This window comes from Rhinatrema bivittatum, chromosome 8 (assembly GCF_901001135.1).
Source record: "Rhinatrema bivittatum chromosome 8, aRhiBiv1.1, whole genome shotgun sequence".
NCBI lineage: Eukaryota > Metazoa > Chordata > Amphibia > Gymnophiona > Rhinatrematidae > Rhinatrema > Rhinatrema bivittatum.
This window is the reverse complement of record NC_042622.1, coordinates 187,841,638-187,855,452: the sequence shown is the minus strand read 5'-3', so window position 1 is coordinate 187,855,452 and position 13,815 is coordinate 187,841,638. Positions and strand designations below refer to the sequence as shown.

Here is a 13,815-nt window from a genome sequence, read left to right as displayed (position 1 = left end):
TCATTGGGTCTTTGATTGGAATACACTATACAGCAGAGAGAAGCATCAGGAACTGCTGGATTTATCCTGTCATCACATGAATCAGTACAATTTATCACAGTGGGGCCAACTCATTTCTTGTAGGCTTTTGAAGGCAACTGGTTACACTAGACCTTTAAATATTTAGGATTGCTACAGACTCTCTCTCTCTACAGAAGTACAAAGGGGGGGCAGGGGGTGGATAGACACTTATCCAACCAAGTTATTCAATTTTTTTTATTTCTACTTCATTTTTTAAAGAATTCTGGAATATATTTCCCTTTGGCCATTGCAGGGTAAGATGGCTATAAGGCAACAAAAGGTGAACATTTGGATGGGAGTGTAGACTTTCTGTAGCCACCCTATGTAGTTGATTTCTTGTTGAACTTCATTTTGTAAAGGTGGGCTATAAAGTAATAAATCAAGTCAAATCAATCCTGGCATCCTCTCTCTATTGAATTTTCTCCACAAACATCATTCATGCCTGTAAAGTGCGTTGCTTTAAAAACTCATTTCAGTCTTTCTTGTACTCTCCTTTATGTGCAAACCTCACACATTGCATTTTTAAGCAAGTGAACCTGCATGTTGAAGCACTCTGCAGTGAAACTGAATTCTAAGCTTGGGGAGTTCCTGAGGGTCGAATGCAATAATCCCACCACTGTGAATCCTTCCAGATACTTGTCTTTGACAAGGGTCTCATTTGTACACAGGGACTTTAAAAGCCAAGATATTAATGTTTATTGTAACATGTATGATGATAACACTATTTGTTCTTTAAAGTTTCCTTAAAAATCTGTGCATTCTAGGTATTTTCAGAGAAAAGGTACTTGAGAAATAGTTTCTCATACACTAACATTTTACATATGAATTTTGAGCACTCAGTTTAAACTCCCCAATATTGTATTATATCATATTACTACCATACTTTTACAGCATATAGTAGAACATGTGTACTATAAATACTTCAATGTGTATAACAAGATGGGGGAAAAAAAAGGCAAACATAATCCACTATGTAAAACTGATCTGAAAGTGGTGATGTACCATCAGGTTTCCTTAAGGGTAATGCTTCACGTTGTAGACTGTTTGCAGGCGGTTCTCTGAGTGTAGCTTCAAACAATTCAGGTCTGTGAATAAAGAGATTAACAATTTCATTTTAAACAGTACCATTCTGCATGCAGTTTGTTTAAAAAGTAGCCAAATCCTTTTCGCTATTATGTAAATCTCTAAATAAATGAGGTGGTTATATTCAAATGGGATTCTCATATTCTTGTGCATAACAAATTATTTTCAAAGCAGAGCTCACAATGTTTATATTTGAAAACCAACATCAAAGCAACTGCAAGCTATATTTAATTTTAAAAGTTACCGTACTTTTTAATTATAAACTTGATTTTGGATTTGTTTCGAAGGATTTTCTCCAGTCTTGGAATACCAAAAGTGGATGGTCTGCGGAATGGAACGCCTTCAGGCAAGCCTTCTACAAAGAAGTCATCTGGGTAGGATTCAAATAAAGCAAATGGAACCTTGACAAGGTCTTTATGACCTAATGCTTCCCCTGCAACAAAACAAAAAGAGCAAAGGAAGGGGCAGAAAATTATCAGGCTGCTTCCAGCTGTTTAATATGAATTACCCCTTACCTTTAGCATAACAACAACAATCGCTTGAGTGTTACACTGGGAGGATAACTTTCAAATAGCTGCCAGCATACCCATATTTACCCATTATGTATCTCTACTGCAGTGAGAATCTAGCACCTTTTTGTGTTCTAGTGGTCAACTAAATATCCCTCCCTGAAACTGGTACAGCTATGCGAGATTAGGGAGCGGGTATTTTTTGTGGCTGGTCCCATTTTTTGGAACACTCTCCCGGTTGATCTTCGGCTAAGTAACTGAAGATCACAAGCTTTTTAAAATCATCTAAAATATTTTCTTTTCCAGCAAGTCTATCTATTGTTGTAATTGAGTAAGGCTTGTGTTTTCCTATTAGTTATTAGCTATTTACAGTGTAGGAGATAATCATGTTTGGGTTTATATACTATTTTAATTATGAATGTTTCTATGTAACTTGCCACAAACTTTGGATGTGTTTGAGAAATACATTTCTTTTACTATTATTATTATTATTATTATTATTATTAATAATAATATTTCTGAACTATGCCACTGCTGTCTCCAAACTCTCTGATGCAGCACTGGTTTGTGGCCTGAGTCCACGCCTTATTGACAAACAGATCCGGCACCTATTGCTGCTCCCCAGGATGGCATGGGGGGGATACACCACATTTGGCACATTCCCCTGACCCCAACATGAGTCTCTCCCTGCTCAGAACCTCCCCCAGAGGAGAACTCACTGCCATGGTTCCTGCAGCAATCCCCAAACCTTTACTCGTCCCTGGCCCAACTATCCTTTCCTTCTTTTGCGATGAACTTTATGCCTCCAAGGCTACTCAAGAAGACTCAGAGGAAGGAAGGCTCTATGCCTAGCAGACAGTCTAAAAACCTTCAAATCCTTGCTGAAAACGTGGTTATTTAAGCAGGCGTGTGACTTGATTTGAGAATCTTAACTGAGCCACTCGCATGCGTTAGCTGGAACTAAGCTGGTCTTTAGGCGGTTTAGAAATACAAAGAAAGATAAAAAGAAGTAGAGAGGGGAGAAGACAGACAATTCAGAGAAAAGCTGGAGGAGAGAGACTTGGCAAGACACCGGATTCCTCTGTCTAGGAAGCCAATCCTATGCCCGAACCCCTCTCCAGATACCCTGTTCAACCTGGGGAGGAACAGACCAAGGCTTTTGCCCTAGGAGCTGGCCAAACTTTCCTTGTCATCCAGCCTAGGAGCAGACCATACTACTGCGTGGGTATGCTATCCTGCTATCTGCAGGAGTACTGGGGGGCTGTGAGCAAACCTGTTCTCCTCGGTCTCCATCTGCGGGTTGAGGAGCATAGACGATGATACGATGACAAGGGAGCTTCTTTAAGTTTGTGATACGGAATAGTGAAAAAACTACTCTCATTTGACAGACTGAATTAATTCACTATAAAAGGAAACTGATGTTTAAGTCAGCAGCATACTCTTAGCCAAAATGTTCTAAATTGCATGGCTGAGATTTTAATTTCTGGTGATCAGAGAACATAATCAGAGTAGAAGTAGGTGGTATCCAATTTTCCTTATAGAAACCCCAAACAAGCATCACACTGATACATGTAAATGATGAATGTGACACAAACTGATGAGGAGAAAACCTAGAAAGTTTACTTAAAAATCTGTGTATGATAGTAAAATAGGTTTTACCCCAATACAATGTAACATAAGAAATCAAATTTATTGAGCCAAAAAAAGAAAAGGAGGAGACTTGACAAAATCAAAAGGGGGAAGAAACAGAACCAAGATACAACCTAATATTAAAATAGGTTATTAAAATAGCACTTTTATGGAAAGGGTGGTGGATGCCTGGAACACCCTCTCAAAGTGGGTGGTAGAGGCTAAAACAGAAATGAATTTTGAGAAGGTATGGGATAAGAATAAAGGATCCTGAGTTGTAAAAAAGTGAAAAGACAGTAATTATCAATTGGGTCTGTCTGGCAAGCTGCTAGTACAGTAATAATTAGAACTAAAAGATCAAGCAGAAACACAGGTGTTAAAATAGCTGGGTATATCTGGCAGGTTGTACACTCCTTGTGTTGACCGGGTGCAACATGTTAGTGGTGGGAGGGTGCCATCTGGAAAGGCCCCGCGACTCTGGCCGGCTGGATGTTCAGTTAACGGCCATGCAGGTGTTGGCGGCTGTTGGAGTATTGTGAGATCTTGTATTTGGACATGGGAGGGGAGAGGTTCTGGCTGTGAACTAAAAGGAGATCCTGTATGCTCATCTACTCATGAAGGTGGATTAAAAAGAAATGAGATGACAAAAACTGTCTCAATTAAGAAGCAATATCCTACATGCAGTCACACTATACGGTTGGCAGACTGGATGGGTAAACTGGTCTTTTTCTGCCTTCATTTACTATGTTACTATGCAGTACTACTTAAAAAAAAAACAACTTACCACACTTTTCATTAAAAAGGGTTTCTACTTTCTGTTTCAGATCAGTAATTTTTGCATTCCAGGCTTCTGTTGGAAAATTCATGAAACTCTGTGAACACACATGCTTTCTGAATTAAAACACTTCCATCTAGATGATATAATTGTGGGGAATGTACCACACTATTTGTAATACCTCTGGCAGAATACAACTTTACATGCTTGAAACACCGGAGTCCTGAATTTAATTCCCAGGCCAGCAGGTGCTTGGGATATTGCAAATGCAACATTCACAGCACTTGGGGGAGAGCAAGTTGCTTTGTGGCCGAATTGAGAGTACATGCATAAGGGGCTCCGCAAAGAGCTATATCCCTGGACAAGCACTGGTCACTGATGGCTGAGTCAGGAGAGGATCTTGTATAATGGGAAAAATCTCCAAGTAGTTGAAAATGAAGGTTCAAGACTCCAGAGCCCAGTACAGGCCGGTTGTAAATTGAGCTGGAAGCCCAAAATGAGGAGGAGGAGGAGACAAAAAAAAAAAACAAAACAAAAACAATCACATGTGCTTGCAAACAGTGAAGTACAACAAGGCTGTCTGACTAAAGATAAAGGCAACTGCTGTTCTCTGAAGACTGCATTCAGTATCAGATGCATCACTTGGCTAAATATCATTATAACATAAGAACAGCAGAATTAAAATATTTTTAACTATGTACACAACTGTATTAACTTACCTGAATATAATTCTACAGCAACAACAAAAAAAAGCTACTTACCAAATGAAAATTCTCTCCCTCGAGGTTTGAAAACCACATTTGAACCATTGGTTTGAGTATTAGTTTGTATTGCTTGTGTACCATCATTAGGCCCTGCAAAAGAAGAAGGAAAAATATTTATGTTTCAACAATTTTTATTTGCAATACTAAATAACATCATCCTGCGAGACTTACGCTCTGATTTTAAAAAAGTATGCGCACGTACTTTTGTTCGCGCAACTGGCGCAAACAAAAGTACGCCGGATTTTAAAAGATACGCGCGTAGCTGTGCGTATCTTTTAAAATCCGGGGTTGGCGCACACAAGGCTGCGCAAAATCGGCAGCCTGAGCGCGCCAAGCCGCGCTGCCTGCCTCCGTTCCCTCCGAGGCCGCTCCGAAATCAGAGTGGCCTCGGAGGGAACTTTCTTTCCAGCACCCCCCACCTTCCCTTTCCTTCCCCTAACTAACCCGCCCCCGGCCCTAATTCCGCCCCCCCCCCACCTTTATTTCAAAAGTTACGCCTGCCCAAAGCAGGCGTAACTTGCGCGCACCGGCGCACCATGTTTTGGTTCGTGGGCTGGTCTGGAGGACACGCCCCCCAATGACGCGCTGGCTGCGACGCACCCCCCCCCCCCCCAGGAAAGCCCCAGGATTTACGCGCGTCCTGGGGCTTGTGTGCGCCGCCGAGCCTATACAACATAGGCTCGGCATGCGCAGGGGGTGGAAGGGGCAGCTTTTCGGGGGTTATGTGTGTATCTTACGTGTGTACCCCTTTGAAAATCTGCCCCTGAGTCTTCTGCAGGGAATAACAATACATGACCTTAATTTTATAATAAAGAAATACAACAAGCCATCAAACTGCTGAGTTCAGTGCATTGCCGTAACCCTTCATCCACCCTCTACCCCTCCGATTCCACCCCCCATCCCAAAACTACTCCTTCCCAGAACAACAAAGGAATGGTATCATCGCTACCCACAGTTCGCCTACGCAGGAACCTACAACAGTCAATCATTCAGAATCAAACTCCTGGTCCGATGAGGAAGCATTTGTATGTAGCTGTTCCACCCTGACAAAAATTTCCGACGATGGTGCGGGGAGAACCGAGAGGCCATATTATTCATTTGCATCAAAGGAAAAATATTTAGTTGCTCTTTGCTGGGATACTTACCAGATCTACAGAACACTACCTTACTGGACCACCCTTGTAATAGTATTTAACACATTTATATACCACAAAATCAGTCAGCAACAATAAAAGTGGTTTACACACAATCATCTACATAAAAATAAAGAAATTAAAAATAAAATAAAAATAAATAAAATTGATATTAAATAAAAATAAAATAATATAAAGATATAAATGGGTCAGGAAATCCAGATGGGGGAATGTGCCCTGAGGTTTACTTACCTTCAACAGTAACCTCAACCTCTGGAATCTTTGCATTACTCCCAGGACTTCTTGGTGTCTCAGACCTCTGAAATTCTACAAATCAGTAGGTCAATTACACTTTCATGTTTCATGTACAGCGAAAAAAAAAAAGATCAATCCAAAATAGTGTGTGAATTGCCTGAAAAAGTGTAATATGATCAAATAAATATTTTATAAAAAAAGAATACAGGTACATTAGGAGGTTTGATTTTCAAAAGCATTTATACGTGTAAAACTGGGATTTACATGTGTAAATGCACTTTCCTGTTCATACCCCAGATCAGTCCAGATGCATGGGTTTTGCCTCCCTACCAGAGAAGAAAAGCTGTACTGACACTGCTATTTTACATGGTGTGCCACCTGCAGCCCCTCAGTATTAGACTGTTTCCAGCACATGGTAGAGGTGCAAAAACCTGAGGTCAAGTTCTGGAGATGAAGATCTACTCCCAAGCATGTTAGGTCCTTAGGGCCATCCCCCTGGTAAAGTAGGGCCAATCAGGGGAGTCAGTGGCCCTTCTTTGGCTTCTGCCCAGTGCTTCAGGAGGGTTTGATAGCCAGTGGTGTTGGCTTCTTCATACCCTGCCTGATCCTCTCTCCTGTGGAGCTCCAGTTTTCCCCATTGTCAGAAGTTCCTTCAGGGAAGAATCTTTTTTGACTATTTTGTACAGCCTGTTTGGGGTACAGTGTCACTTTAAAGCAAATTAAAAAAAAAAGAGAGAAAGAAAGACATGAGGCACTATGGGCAGTGGTTCAGTCCCGTTGCGACTGAGTAATCATAGAGCAGCACATCTCCTGCAGTGCGGGGGCTGGTTGGAAGACCTTTTTTGCTGCAAGGAAGGTGAGGAATTTGCTCTGCTATTGTTTCTCATGGGGCTGTGCTTGGGGGAAAGATGGCTGCAGCTGAACTGTGCGGGAAGTGTTCTGTAGCCTGTGTAGACTGGAGGACAACTGGGCGGTATCAAATGCACTTTTTTCCCTAGAAGGTTATTTACATAGCATGAGCCAAGCAAGGCGACACAAACAGCATGGGGGTCATTTTTGGAGTTGGACTCCAGACAGAAAGAGCCACGTGGTTCTCCCATGGGCTCCCCAGGTTCTCGCTCAATCGCTCACTCTCATATGGCCAGGAAATCTTCAGGGTTAGGCAGGCGATCACAGATGGTGACATTTTGCGGACACACAGGAGGCTCATTGGAAACAACCTGGTTCACTGTGCGTGACAGGACAAAGCAGAGGCAGCAGCATCAGGCTACTCAGGACTCTAAAGTAGGCCCACTGAGGTGAGAACAGTGGCCAATTTCTGGACTGCATCCATGATACAGGGATCGGCAGATGGGAGAGTTTTCATGGATCCCCTGCTGTGGCTTCCTGACGCGGAGGTCTTGAGAGAGCTCCCCTTCTCCTTCCCCCGGGTAACTTGGGTACATGGAAAGCACAGGATGAGTTCTTTTTCACTTAGGGATGAAAAAGCCATAGCAGAGATACTAAATGAATTCTTTGCTTTGGTATTTTTACTGAGGAATATATAAGGGATATACCATGCCAGAAATGATATTCAAAGGTAATGATTAGGAAGAATGGAAACAAATATCAGTGAATCTGGAAGATGTGTTAGGGCAAATTGACAAACTAAAGAGTAGCAAATTACCTGGACCAGATGGTATACATCCGAGAGTGCTGAAATAACTGAGAAATGAAACTGCAGAATTGCTATTGGAAATTTGTAAACTATCAGTAACATCATCTATGGTATCTGAAGACTGGAGGGTAGCCAATGTAACTTCAATTTTTAAAAAGGGATCAAGAGGAGATCCTGGAAACTACAGACCAGTGAGTCTGATGTCTGTGCCAAGCAAAATGGTAGAATCTATCATAAAGAACAAAATTGCTGAACATATCAGGGACAAAGCCAACATGGGTTTAGCCAAGGGAAGTCTTGCCTTGCAAATTTGCTACCTTTTTTTTTTTTTAATTTTCAATTTTTTTTATTTGATGTTATCAAGTAACCAATACAACTTCAAAGTGCACAAAGATATCCACAATTCTCAGTACAATTCCCCAACTCACTCACCCCTAATCCATTCAAAGCTTAAGTAAAACAACACATACAAAAAAATAGAGCATATAAAATCATCATGTACAATAACAGACTGACAATATCACCCTGAACGCTTATAACTAATTACAAAACATGATACAAAACCCTTTAAAGAAAAACTCATCTCTAGGGCAACCTCTTCCTATGAACTCATATGCCAGGAAGTAGAAGGATAAAAATGACCAATGAAAAGACAACAGCAAAGGATTATAGTATTAATCAGCTAATCTCTGGAAATTCCACCATTTAACAAAGGGATCCCAAATTTTCTCGAAAGGTGCTAATCGATTATCATGCAAGGCTGTTAGGTAAGCCAAACGATAATGATTAGACAAACAATGTAATACCAACTGGAGGGAGGGTCCTTCTGTTCGCTTCCAAAATAAAGCTAATTCACATCGGACCGCGATAAATATCTATTGACAAGGCCACTGTTAAGGTTTAACAATGCCCACTATCAGCATGTTAGGCAAAATATAGCGAGCATCATAGACATTCCCCACACCCAGGAGATTGGATATCCAATCTGTAATTTGTTGCCAAAAGGACAAAACCTCCTTACAGTGCCACCAGATATGTATAAAATTACCCGTGGTGCCGTATTTTCTTCAGCAGTGATCACTCACAGTGGGATATATACGGTGTAGCTTAGCGGGGGTCAAATGCTAGCAAAATAATAATTTGTAACAATTCTCCTGCAAACTAGAAGAAATAGAGCATTTACTAGCACAGATATAGACTGAATCCCAATTTTCTGTACTCAGAGTCTTTCCTAAATCCAGCTCCCGGTTCTTAAATGCGGAAATATTTAATTTATGCGTCCACTAAAGAGACAAACCTTTGATATCAGACCTCTTATCAACTTGATCACAATAGTTTTCAAACACTGATTTGCTCTGTCGTAAGCTGGAAGCTCTCTTAAGGGCTACTATAAAATGCCGAATTTGGGCATATTCTAAAAAATCCACCTTCTCCATATGGTAGATATTAGTTATAGCACAAGGGAGCATGAGAGTACCTTGAGCTCATAAGTGATCCACGAGTAATACCATGTGCCTTTCAAGTTTCAAATGCTTTAGATTGTAAGCACATGGGGAAAGTTGTATTTTGAAAAAGGTGGATACCAACCAATTTAGATTTCCATCGATACCCACACCCGCAAAGTTGTACATAAAGCAAAGGGGAAACAATTTAGTGGGTGCCAGGAGGCTAGAGCCTTCTTAGTGCATTTAGGGGGTGAGTACAGGAGTTCCTGCAAAGGCAGGTGCAGGGATGAATTCCCTGCAGCAGATGCCTGCTAGGCAGGCAACATGTTGGAGGTCCCACCGCAGTTGATGTGGGTCTTTCTGGATTTCAGAAGGACTCGTGGAAGACATTTCTGTGCTCTGTGGCAAAGCTGGATCAACTGTATCTCCTGGCACAATTCAGGATTTGCACTGGGACAAGTCAAAGGTGCATGGATAGCTGAGGATAAGCCAAAAAGAAAATTAAGGGAACAAGAGGGACTTCCCGGGCAAGAGTCTGGTACACCACAGTTCTTTCAAGAATTGCTTAAGGCTGCTTGAAAGCACTCCAGTCAAGAGGCAAGCCCATCTATGGCAGATTCAGTACTGATGCCAGAAGAAGTATGAGTGCGCAAGGCAGCATGGCTGGTCCACTCTTTTCCAGAAGTCATTAGAAGGCAGTTGGCCCTCTTTTGTGAGGGGTGAAGCAGGATAACAATGGACCAGTGGGTCCTCACAGTCAAAGAGAGAACACCTCAGAATTGTTCATCCAGTTTGCGAGACTTACAGGAGTTCCCCATGCGCCTGCCACGCCAGCAGAGGGGTGGTTCACTCCGTGCTTAATCATCTACGACACCTGGAAACAAGGTTTCTGGTGCCCTAGGGGAGTGGGGTGGAGGACAGTAGTCCATTTATTTCATAATCCCAAAGAAGGAATGGACTTCTCAACCTGTTCTAGATCTGGTGAATATGAATATAGCTCTGAGAGTGCCATGTTTCCAAATTGGGAACCCTACATGCGCGGTGATTGCAGCCATTCACAGAGGAGAGTTCATGGCTTCTCTAGGTCTCACAGAAGCATCTCTACATATTCCCATTAGAGAAAAGCATCAGAAATTCCTTCCCTTCATGATATGGGGAGTACATTTTTTATTTTCCCAGGCTTGCATTTGGGTTGTGATAGCTCCATGAACATTCACCAAGGTGATAGAGGTGGTGGCCGCAGAGCTACAAAAGGAAGGCATTTTTAGTGTTCACTTATTTGATCATCAGACTAATTCAGACATAGTCAGAGGACCTAGGTCAACAGTTGATTCATTGAGTCATATAGGCCTTGGGTTGGTGGTGAATCTGGCGATGAGCAAACTGGATCTGACCAAGTTGCTGGAGTGCCTAGGAGCTTGCTTTGATACCGGACTAGGCACAGTGTTTCCCATGGAGAATGGGGTGCTGATGTTGCAGTCACAGGTCCATCGGTTATTATGGTTTTGGTAAACAGAGTCTGGGATAATTTGCAAGGCCTGGATTCCATGCCATCTACAATAATCCTAGGTTCCTAGCCATTTGTGCAGATGAGGCCTCTTCAGAGAATACTCACTGAAGATAAGTTCTCATGGCTATCACTGGGGGGGGGGGGGGATCCAGGACTAGCCTCTCCTGGTGGCTTTTCAAGCTAATTGGAGCTGGACATGGACTTGGAGATCCCAGGGTAGGTGGTAGTGTTCACCGATGCCAGTCTGAAAGGCTGGGGAGCCATTTGTCAGAATCAAGTGGCACAGAGCCAGGGGTTGGTAGAGGAGGTGTCATGGTCTATCAGTTATTTGCTAGTGAGGACTATCCATGAATGTGTTACTTTTCTTTCTTCCATGGTTGAATGATTGAGCAGTGAGAGTCCTATCGGACAATGCAACAACAGTAGATTAGATTACACAGCAAAGGGGAACCAAGAGTCTTGGGGGACCCAGGAGCTTTTCTGCTTTGCGGTGCGACATACAGTGGTGCTGGTAGAGTGTCATGTTGATGGTGTGAACAACGTTCGGGCAGATATTCTAATTCGACAAGTACCGGACTCCAGAGATTGGGCGCTGGCAGATGGTGCAATAGCACTCTTTTGCTCCAGCAGGGGCATTCCACAGCTGGACTTGATGACATTGGAGTGGAAAGCCGAAGTGGCCCACTTTTTTCAATTGTAGGTGGAAGGTCGGAGCAAAGTGACTCGATGTTCTAGTTTTCTTCTGGGTTATGCAAGATTCTGTGGTTCATCTTTTCTCCTTGACCACTAATAAAAATGGTGTTAAGGCACAATGAGACGCACTAGGGGAGAGAGATCCTTGTAGCTCTGGAGTGACTGTGTCGCCCATGGTTTGCGGACTTGGTAAATTTGTTGGGGGATGGTCTTCTAAGCTCAGATATCTTCCTAAATTGTTCCTTCCAGAACATATCTTCTTGGATCAGGTGATTCACCTTTGCCTTGTGGAACCATTTCCAATGGAGAGGATATTCAGTGGAAGTCCTTTCCACCTTGTTGCAGGCTAGGAGGCTTTCCACTTCTCTGGCATGTGTTAGGGTGTGTAAAATGTCTGAGACATGGTGCCTTGGAGAGGATGTTGCGCCACTTTGAGTGTTTGTGTCTCATGTTCTGATCTTTGTGCAGAACGGTCTAGCAAACTGGATGGCATTCAATTTCCTAAAAGCCCAGAAAGCAGCTTTGACTGTTTTCAGAGGTATGGTACAAGGGGAATTCCTGGCGTCGCATTCAGAATTGCTTTTTCTTCTTTGAGGGGTGAAGCATTTGCACCCTCCGGTGAGGTGAGTGTTTTCCCTCGTGGAATCTTAATCTACAGTTGTGAGTTCTCTGTGTTCCTCATTGCAAGTTGGTGGGAAGACATCCCCGAAGGACCTTATGATAACAGTAATTTTCCTAAGGGCCTTTTGTTCGGCTAGGAGATTTTCACAGCTTCATGAGTTGGCTTTTGGGAAATCTTTTCCTTTTGTTTTCAGAGGATTGGATACCCTTGCTCACAGCATCATCTTTTTTTTTTACTGAAGGCAGTCTTTGACTTTCCGCTTAGTCAGACTGTACAACATCTTTTGTTTCAGATTTTGGATTCTTCTGATCCACAGGTGAGAGAGAGCTTTACTGGTTGGATGTCCGTTGGGTACTGCGTGCAACCTGATGATTGCTAGCGGTTTCCGAAGGTCTGATCATCCTCTTCTTGTTCTGTTTGATGGAACGAATAAGGGGAGTAAAGCTTCTAAAGCTGCCATTGATTGAAGGCTATAAGAGGCCATTATACAAGTTTATATTGACAAGAGGTATCCCATTACCGAAGGTTTTGGGAACACTTTACTAAGGAGCAGATGGCACCCTGGGCTGAGTGTCAGTTGATGTCCCCATAGGAGTTTTGTTGGTGGCAACCTAGTCTTCTCTACACATTTTTACAAGGCATTATCAACTGATTGTTTGGGCACTGGAAGCAGCTGTTTTTGGAAAGAGTGGATTGAGAGGAAGTCTTTCAGATTCCCGTCCAGTTTGAAGGAGCTTGGGTACATCTCATGCATATGGATTGATCTGGGGTATGAACAGGACAAGCAAATTAGTTCTTACCTGCTAATTTTCATTCCTGAAATACCACAGATCAGTCCACAGCCCCTCTCTATCTGGAAAGACCGATCTCTCTTCTGTGTGTAAGAAGTGAAGTTGTTTTAACTTGTGGTTTGGGAGTTTCAATCCTTGTCATAGGCAAAAAGGCTCCAATTTAGAGGTTCCTGTTGTGATGGTGGACCCTTGAGCCGAGACGAGGTTGTTGCTACCATCAGGAGTGGGCCCCTATTGGTCCTTGTCATCAGGAGGCAGTATGGGCAAGGAAGACCCAACTGGACCTTCACCTATACCAGCCTTCATTCCCTGCAGGTTGAGCCCTTGGTACTGGGGCCGGTAGGACTTAGGCATGGGTCTCTCAAGGCGTGGAACCAGAAGATGAAGCTGAAGAAGAGATGGACTGACCAGGGGTCGAGGCAGGCAGTGGACCAGCAGAACCAGGATCAGGCTAGAGGTTGAGATGGGCAGCGAACAAGAAGAGTCGAGAGGTCAGGTAGGATGTTGGGGCAGACAGAGATCAAACAGAGTCGAGATACCAGGCACGTCAAGGCAGGCGAAGGTCAAGCTGAGTCAGGCAAGAAGGGTCAGAATGAGAAGATCAATCTGTAGGGATGAGGAGCAAGACAGGGACTAGAGACTAGGAACAGGAACACTGGAACCAGAATCAGGAACAGGAAGCAAGGCAGGGTCACAAATGAGCAGGAGCCGTTGCTAAGGCGAAGTGATGGTAGCATGGATAGAATCGACCTTGAAATCGATGGAAACGACCCTGGCATCGATGAAATTGACAATGGCATCGATGGCATTGATGAAATTGACACTGTCATCAACAGCATCGACATGGGCATCGATGGAAATGACATGGGGATCAATGGCATCGACTCAG

The 13,815-nt window shown here is 43.0% G+C and overlaps 1 protein-coding gene across 9 annotated transcripts in view; it reads right to left on the bottom strand.

Annotated features, from left to right (window-relative positions):
• Positions 1–13,815, bottom strand: part of GTF2I (general transcription factor IIi) — a 240,633-nt gene that overhangs the window by 37,013 nt on the left and 189,805 nt on the right. For 8 of the 9 annotated variants that reach the window (XM_029612153.1, XM_029612158.1, XM_029612155.1 and 5 more), the window contains 5 exons: positions 6,206–6,280; positions 4,818–4,910; positions 4,066–4,131; positions 1,393–1,576; positions 1,063–1,145 (listed from right to left, as the gene is read on the bottom strand). In XM_029612153.1, coding sequence (XP_029468013.1) covers positions 1,063–1,145; positions 1,393–1,576; positions 4,066–4,131; positions 4,818–4,910; positions 6,206–6,280 — 501 coding nt within the window. The remainder of the gene's footprint in view (positions 1–1,062; positions 1,146–1,392; positions 1,577–4,065; positions 4,132–4,817; positions 4,911–6,205; positions 6,281–13,815) is intronic. The other variant, XM_029612156.1, reaches the window with a different exon arrangement.